The sequence below is a fragment of the Haemorhous mexicanus genome, chromosome 23 (assembly GCF_027477595.1).
Source record: "Haemorhous mexicanus isolate bHaeMex1 chromosome 23, bHaeMex1.pri, whole genome shotgun sequence".
In the NCBI taxonomy this organism is placed as follows: domain Eukaryota; kingdom Metazoa; phylum Chordata; class Aves; order Passeriformes; family Fringillidae; genus Haemorhous; species Haemorhous mexicanus.
The window spans coordinates 4996887-5004734 of NC_082363.1; the positions used below are offsets into that span (position 1 = coordinate 4996887).

The window sequence follows — 7848 nt, forward strand, 5'->3', positions numbered from 1 at the left end:
TGAGATGTTTAGTGCAGCACCCCTGCTCTCCTCCTCCCCATCCTGCTGTGCCAGCTGCTGTGTGCAGTTGGAGGTGTCCCTGCCAGCAGAATTTCCTTGGGAAGCAATCAGTTATCTGTTGGAGTGCATGGGCAAGATTGAATCACTGTGGGATGTTTCTCGAGCTTCTGGGAAAGGGATTTGGGCACACAGCCTTGGGTAGTGGAGGAGAGCTGCGTGTGGAGAAGCAGCCCCGAGGCACCGCTGCTCCATCGCTGCATCCTCCCCCTCCTCTGCTGGGGCTGGGCACAGCTCGTGGGAGGGATTTCTGACTGACAGCGAGGAAAGAGGCAGGAGAGCATGTGAGGGAAAGGAGCTGGACCTGGGAAAGGCAGGGGGAAGTTTTGTTACTGCCCTGACCCGCAGGCAAGCTGCTCTGGTGCGTGTGTGTGTGCGGAGTTCCTCTCCCCCGGCTCCGGAGCTGCGGCAGGAGGATGCCCGCACCTCTCTGGATGCAGTGAGGGATCACCCTGCCTGCTTCGGGAAGAGCCCCTGCGAGGTGAGATTCTCCTGCCAGAAGAACACCCCTCCTTCCTCCTTCTCCTTCCCCTTGCCAAGGGCTGGATTTCAAAGTGCCTCGCGAAGGGGATGGCAGCTCCGGAGCAGCTCAGCTCGCATGGGGCTGCTCTGCTGGGCACAACCCAGGTCCTGTGAGCCCCCAGATCCTCGGGCTTTGTCAGGAAGGAAATCCCAGGAGGAAAAGTCACTTCAGTGCATTTCCCTGCGAGCAAACGAGCGTGAGAAGCCAGGCTTGGTTTGGGGAAAAATCCATCTGCAACCTGCGCTGTAATTTCCAGTGGAGTGAAGAAAGTCGCTGAGCGGAACCCGAGAGGGAGGAAGCATCCAGGAAGGATAAATCCGCTCTCCTCCTGCCAGGACTCCCCTGTGCTCCCACAGCTTTGTCCTCTGCAGGGACAGACGGACACTGGCACGTTGGGAGCAGGAGCCTGTGTGGGGAGGGGGAACCGTGGAGCTGTGCTGGAAGAGGCTGCGGGATTCCCGGGATAACCGCTGGAAGCACCTGGAGGGAGAGCAGCAGCTGCGATGGAGTTTCCTGCCGTGGCACTGTCACTCATCGTGGCGCTGCGAATGTCCCCGCTGGCTGCTGGCAGCAAACTGCAGCCCCACATGTGAGTAGGAAGAAAAGAGCTCCGGAGGGGCTTTGTCGGGCAGGGAGTGGAAAAGCAGGAGCCAAATGCAGTTTTCAAATCAGAGAGTGAAGGGGCAGTGGGGAGGAAGCTGTTGTGGGTTTCTTTATTTTCTTCTAGATGTGCAGAAAGGGGAATAGAAAATTGTAAATGTAGATAGTCTTTTCTTGTAAGAGGGAACTCCTTGGTTTAGCTGAAACTTGTCTGAGTGCAAGAAATGATTCCTGTGTGAATACTTTGCCCTTTCTTCCAAGACCTGCTGCTTTTATTTCACTTCACGAATCTTTCTTATTCCACGTTCCTCCCTGCCTGCTGCTGTTTCTCCAGCAGCACGTAGGCTGCTCTTTTTAATTACATTTTACAGTTACAGTTTGGTGTTAATCATTTGGCTACTCTGGAAGACTTCCTTGCAAATTTGGCCTCCTGCCAGAAGATGGTCTCTCAGAGCCAGGGGATCACTGTAATTCCCTTTGTCCATGGTGAGGGGTGCAGACTCCAAGCCGCCCTCCCTGAGGGGTTTAATTCTTTACAAAAAAGCATGTCCTTTACAAGATAAAGGTTTAGGAAGAAGCAGCTTTTTCTCCCCACGTCAGGGTTTTGTGCTCCTGCCCTGGCAGTTACTTTCAGGACTTCTTGGACGGGGCACTGGAGCAGAGCCCTGTGCCAGCACGCCAGGGTTGGAATTGAGCAGCCTGGAGAAGTCAGATGCCAGCTGTGACCTCTAAGCTTCACCACGTCCAAATGAGTTATTTTCACTTTTTTTTTAATAGAAAGTTTCTCTAAGAAAACTCTGGGTCCCGTTGGAAGCGGCAGAATCAGCCCCAAATACCAAGTGGCTCATGGAGTCAGGGACAAATGTCTCACTCTTCATCCTTTGTTAAACCCACTGACTTGTGCTTGGAGAAGGAGTTGGGATTAGAGAAGAAACAAAGTACATTTCTTTGATTTATTGGAATAGCCTCACAGCTCTTAGCTCTGAATGAGCATGAAACCACCCCTGTGGCTGGTGGGCCTGGCACTATTTCTTTTCCCTGCAGTGATTAACTCCTTGAGGGGGTGGATGCAGGAGGTTGCCCAAGCCCTTCCTGCCCTGCCAGCAGGAAATCCAGGCAGTGGGAACACTGCAGCCCTCACAGCTGTGACCCCTGTCTTGGTTTGAAAAGACAGGTGTCTGCTAAGGAAGGCAGGAGCCTTCCTTGAAATGGAAAATGCAAACCCCCTCCCTCTGAAATATTATAATTTTGAAATTAAGGGGCTCTCAGGCAAAGATATGGGAATAGGATAAACAGTTCTTTACTAGGAAAATTAAAAATACAAATGCAATAGTACCAAAAAAAAAAAAAAAAAAAAAAAAAAGGAAAACAAATCACTGGCAGAGTCAGAGCAGGAGCTGACCCTGTGTGTCAGGGTGGTGGCAGCAGTACCATTCCATGGTGGCTCAGCCCTCCTGCAGTGCCAGCTGTGGTTCTGCTGGAGCAGGGATCCTGCACAAGGGGGGAGTTTTCCTCTGGAGCTCCAGGGCTGCTGGAGATGGGCCTGCTCTCCCTCTGGGAATGCAGGGCAGGAGAAAGCTGCTCCTCTGGGAATGCAGTGGGCAAAGGCTGCTGTGCTGTTCCCAGGTCAGATTGTATCCAGGTAGGAATGCTTGGCTCCTCCCCTGGCGGAGCATCTCCCCATGGGATGGTGGAATTTGATCAGCCCTGCAGGGACACTCAGTGGCCATGGACAGAAGAGATCTCCCAGCTAAACCTGAGGCACTCTCTGCATCCCTCTGCATCCCCTGCATCCCTCCCATCCCTGCATTTTTGTGTTCCTGCCAAATGTGTGTGCAGAGCAGCAGCTGGGGGTCGTGGGGCTGTGGCAGCCCCTCACAGCTGTGATCCCCTCTATCCCTCTGGATCCCCTGCACCTCTCTGGATTCCCTGGACGCCTCTGGATCCCCTGCATCCCTCTGGATTCCCTGGACCCCTCTCAATCCCCTGCATCCCTCTGGATTCCCTGGACCCCTCTGGATCCCCTGCATCCCTCCCATCCCTGCATTTTTGTGTTCCTGGCCAAATGTGTGTGCAGAGCAGCAGCTGGGGGTCGTGGGGTTGTGGCAGCCCCTCACAGCTCTAACCCCCTGCGTCCCTCTGGATCCCCTGCATCCCTCTGGATTCCCTGGACCCCTCTGGATCCCCTGCATCCCTCTGGATTCCCTGGACCCCTCTGGATCCCCTGCATCCCTCTGGATTCCCTGGACCCCTCTGGATCCCCTGCATCCCTCTGGATTCCCTGGACCCCTCTGGATCCCCTGCATCCCTCCCATCCCTGCATTTTTGTGTTCCAGGCCAAATGTATGTGCAGAGCAGCAGCTGGGGGTCGTGGGGTTGTGGCAGCCCCTCACAGCTCTAACCCCCTGCATCCCTCTGGATCCCCTGCATCCCTCTGGATTGCCTGCAACTCTCTGGTTCCCCTGCATCCCTCCGGGTTTTCTGCATCCCTGGCACCCCTGCATTTTTGTATTCCAGGCTGAATGTGTGTGCAGAGCAGGAGCTGGGGGTCGTGAGGCTGTGGCAGCCCCTCACAACTCTGACCCCCTGCACCTCTCTGGTTCCCCTGCATCCCTCTGGATTTTCTGCATCCCTGGCACCCCTGCATTTCTGTATTCTAGGCTGAACGTGTGTGCAGAGCAGCAGCTGGGGGTCATGAGGCTGCGGCAGCTGTGACCCCCTGCATCCCTCTGGCTCCCCTGCATCCCTGACACCCCTGCATTTCTCTTTTCCAGGCCGAACGTGTGTGCAGAGCAGCAGCTGGGGGTGGTGGGGCTGCGGCAGCCGTGCGTGCAGGCGCTGAGCCGCGCCGCCCGTGTGTGGCAGCAGGACTGCGGGGGCCGCCGCTGGTGCGCGGGCTACGAGCGCAGGTGGGTGCTCCTCCCTGCTCCTGCTGGGAGATGGAGGGATGGAAACTTCCAGAGGTGCTTCCAAAACATTAAGGATTTCTCTTAGAAGAGTCTTAGTACTATAAAGTTGTGGGTTTTTTCTTAACGCTGAGGGAAAAGGGAGTGATTCTAAAACGTTAACTGCCTATGATAATGAGAGGTAGTAAATAATAATAATGAATAATAAAATAATAAATAATAAATCTCTAGTAGCAGAAAGCCCCTGAATGGCCAATCAGGGCCAAGTTGTGTGGGGACTCTGGAGAGAGCCACAAGTTTTCATTATTATCTTTTTAGCATTGAATAAGTATCTTTTCTGTATTCTTTAGTATAGTATTTAATATAACATAGTATCATAAAGTAATAAATTAGCCTACTGAGAACATGGAATCAGATTCATCCTTCCTCCCTGCCACGGGCACCCTGCAAATACAATAAAAAGGAACTTTTCTTACCTGTGCAGCAAGCAGCCAAACGACAACGTGCCCAAGCTGCTTCCACCCTCCACCTGCTCTTCCGGCCTCATTAGGGAGTTACAAGCCTTTGCAGAATAAAAATGATAGTTGTCGTTTCAAAGAAACATCTTGGACTCAAGACAGCTTTTAAGTCCTGTCTTTAGGAATTCCTCCTAACCTGTAATTGCCAGTAATTACCCTGGTGATGAGATCTGTGTCCTGGTAACAAAGGAGCAAACAGAGTCTGACTCTTGGCTGTGTTTGCAGGGAAGGCTTTGAAAGGATGGGTGCCCTGTCTGCTTCCACTTCAAAGGCTGGGAGTCTTCAGCCCTAGCAGTCCCTTCAGCTCCTTAAAGGATGGGCTTGACATCACAAATCAAGGGACTGAAATGAAATAACTTTCAGTTCTGCTGCATTACAAATACCAGAACAATCCAGTGCTAAAACTGATCCTGATGGAAGCACAGAAGGGAAGCCACTGAGGGATCTCACCTGAGGAGTTGTGAAATCCAGACAGGGAAAAGACTATCAGCAGAACATTCCCTGGGCAAGGTTTTGTCCCAGATCTGCTCTCTCTAAACTGGGAGTTCCCATTGCAGCAAGCTTTTCCAGGAGCTGGGAGCTGTCCTGCCAAGCTCCCTTGTGCCGGGCAGCAGAGCGTGTGGTGTCGGCGCTCGCAGGGATGCTGGAGCTGCTCCAGCTGGACCCAGCTCTGGCAGCTCAGGAAGTGCATTCACAACTCCAGGATCTGGCCTGAAACTGGCCTTTGAGTTCCTGGAGGTGACTGGGAAAAGCAGCATCTGCTCAGCTGGAGCATCCTCGAGCTGTGTTCCTGGGGAAGGGGTGTTTGTGCATCCCTTTGTGCAGCTTCCCAGCGAGTAATGACAGCAGGTAGCTTTGCTCAGCCCTCCATAACCAAGCTTGAAGGAATCCCAGTGCTATCCCAGAGGGACTGGAAGGGGATTTTCCAGCAGCAGGACACAGCAGGATTCCCTGGGTTCCATTAGTTCTGGCTCATTCCCCGTTTTCTGTGCCAGGGACTCCTTAAAACACAAAAGAAGAGAGAAACACTGAAGGTGAAGTATCTCCTGTGTGGCTCTTTCCCGTCTGCAGCACCCAGATACCCAGAGGCACTGAGGCTGTCACAATATTTGCCTGTCCTGAGGGGTCTGGAGTGTCCAACAGAGCCACCCAGGAGGGTGGGATGTGGCTGCTTAGGGCACTGCTGGGGCACAGGGAGCCCTGAGCTGTCCCACATCACCATTTTGAGCTTTTCCTCCCCATCTTTGTCATGTTCACACCACCCTGCATCCAACATCTCCCCTTCTCCTTCCTGGGCTGGGCTGGAGAGAGCTCCTGGTACCAGGAGGATCTCAGTGGGCTGGAGCCTGGTGCCTGTGAAATGCTTTCTCAGCTGCTTCTGGAACACAACAATTTCCTTCATAATTTGTTAACAGCTCATAGAAAACAAACAAACAAAAAAAAATGATATCTGCTTTTATTTTTCTCAGCTGTGTTTCCACGTGCTGCTTGGCACGCAGGAGTTGCTGAAGGTTTCCTTCCCAGGGATTAAAGGTTCACTGTTATTTGTTTTTTTTTTTTTTTTTTTTTTGTAGGAACATCCAGACAAAATCAAACAAGTCGTCTGAGTTAGGATAAATATTTTCAGTGGACATGCACAACACATCTGTCGTGCCAAATATTTGTTGTTGTTTGCCTGATTCGATTTGGTGGAGCAGTTTCATGTTCTGCCAAGGGAGCTTTTTAAAAATCAGCTTCAGAAGTATTATCTGTGTTTCAATTCTCACAAACACACAACACCAAATTTCCTGGGCAAAAAATGTGTCGCTTTTATTTATTTACGCTTCAGATCAGTCCCTGCTTTACTCCCCCAGCTCCCACCCTGGAGGGAGCTCCTGGGAGTGTTAAAGGGACCCTCAGTGTTCCCTGCCAAGCTGTGGAGCCTTGCTGTGTCCAGCACAACTCCTGGAGTAGCTTGGTGTAGCCAGCAGGATTATGTTGATTTTTTAGCTCAGCAGCCCCTTAGAGACACCTGCTCCTCCTCACTAAGGCAGAAACACCTGTTCTTAAAATTTACATTTCCTTTGAGAGCAAGCAGTGTAAGGGAGGAGCTCAGAGCTGTGAATAGTCTAGAAAAGGAGAAAAAAAAATAATTTGGGGTGTTGTGAAAACCTGGGTGTTGTCCCTTGTGTTCCTAATTAGAGTAAATTAGGAGTATTTTCTTAGCATCAGTGATCACTGCCAGGCCACGTGGAAAACAATGGCAGCACTTTTGCAAACCTCCTTTTATTGTTCTTCCCGTTTTCCCTGCCCTGCAGGAGCTGACTTTGGCTGGGTTTTTGTGTTTCAGGGTTGTGTATTACACAGGCTACAGGCAGGTGTACCAGCTGAGGTCCCAGACCACCTACAGGTGCTGCCCAGGATGGTCCCAGCTGGCAGGGGATGCTGGCTGCCTGCACAGTAAGTGTCACTCTGCTCTGCTCAACTTCCTGGGGTCTGGCTCATTTCAAGTCCTGTGCCTGCAGGAAATGCTCTAAAAATGTCTTTAAATGTCTTTAAAAATGTGCTGAAAAATAACTGTCATGGGGTTTTATTAGTTTTTTTTCCTGGTGTAACAACAACAACAACAACAACAACAATAATAAATTTAATAATTTTATTAATAATTTAATAATAGTAATAATGAATAAGTGACAGTGTTAGTATTAGCAATAATTATAAAATTATTATTATTGTTAATATTAGCAATAATTATAAAATTATTATTGTTGATATGATATCATATGATGATATATTATATTACATTATATTATATTCTATTCTATTGTATTACATTACATTATATTATATTATATTATAAACATCAATTTATTATTATTATTATTATTATTATTATTATTATTATTATTATTATTATTATTATTATTATTTTCTTGCATCACAAGGATGCTGCTCTGGCTTCCTGGGAAGCACTGTGCAGTGCTTTCCATTCCTGGGAATTTTTACATTCAGAGTGTCCCAGCCATTCATCCCCTTGCCAAATGCTGCTAAATGTTTAAAATCAAGGCCAAATTGGTGTTTCCAATGGTGCCACTGGCAGAAGCTCTGGAAGCTGCTTTGAGAAGGTTTCTCAGGGGCTGGGTTTGTTATTTTAGGGCTGGCTGAGTTGCAGCTGTCCCCGAGAGAGGTTTGGGATCTCTGCATCCTCCCTTTGCCTGCTCCCTCCTGGATCCAGAGCTGGGCTCAGGGTGGTGGTTCTGGTGAT

General features: G+C 50.1%; 1 protein-coding gene across 1 annotated transcript; it reads left to right on the top strand.

Moving 5' to 3' along the window:
* The first annotated feature begins 312 nt into the window (after window positions 1–312).
* LOC132337794 (multiple epidermal growth factor-like domains protein 6) lies at window positions 313–7213 on the top strand. Its single transcript, XM_059866685.1, has 3 exons — window positions 313–1169; window positions 3955–4089; window positions 6934–7213. The coding sequence occupies exons 1-3, from the start codon at window positions 1084–1086 to the stop codon at window positions 7118–7120; spliced, it is 408 nt and encodes a 135-aa protein (XP_059722668.1). The 5' UTR covers window positions 313–1083; the 3' UTR covers window positions 7121–7213.
* The last annotated feature ends 635 nt before the right edge of the window (window positions 7214–7848 follow it).

Coding starts and splice junctions, on each gene's coding strand:
- LOC132337794 (XM_059866685.1), top strand. CDS start 1,084: ATGGAGTTTCCTGCCGTGGCACTGTCACTCATCGTGGCGCTGCGAATG. Junction 1,170..3,954: donor AGCAAACTGCAGCCCCACAT/GTGAGTAGGAAG, acceptor TCTCTTTTCCAG/GCCGAACGTGTGTGCAGAGC. Junction 4,090..6,933: donor TGCGCGGGCTACGAGCGCAG/GTGGGTGCTCCT, acceptor TTTGTGTTTCAG/GGTTGTGTATTACACAGGCT.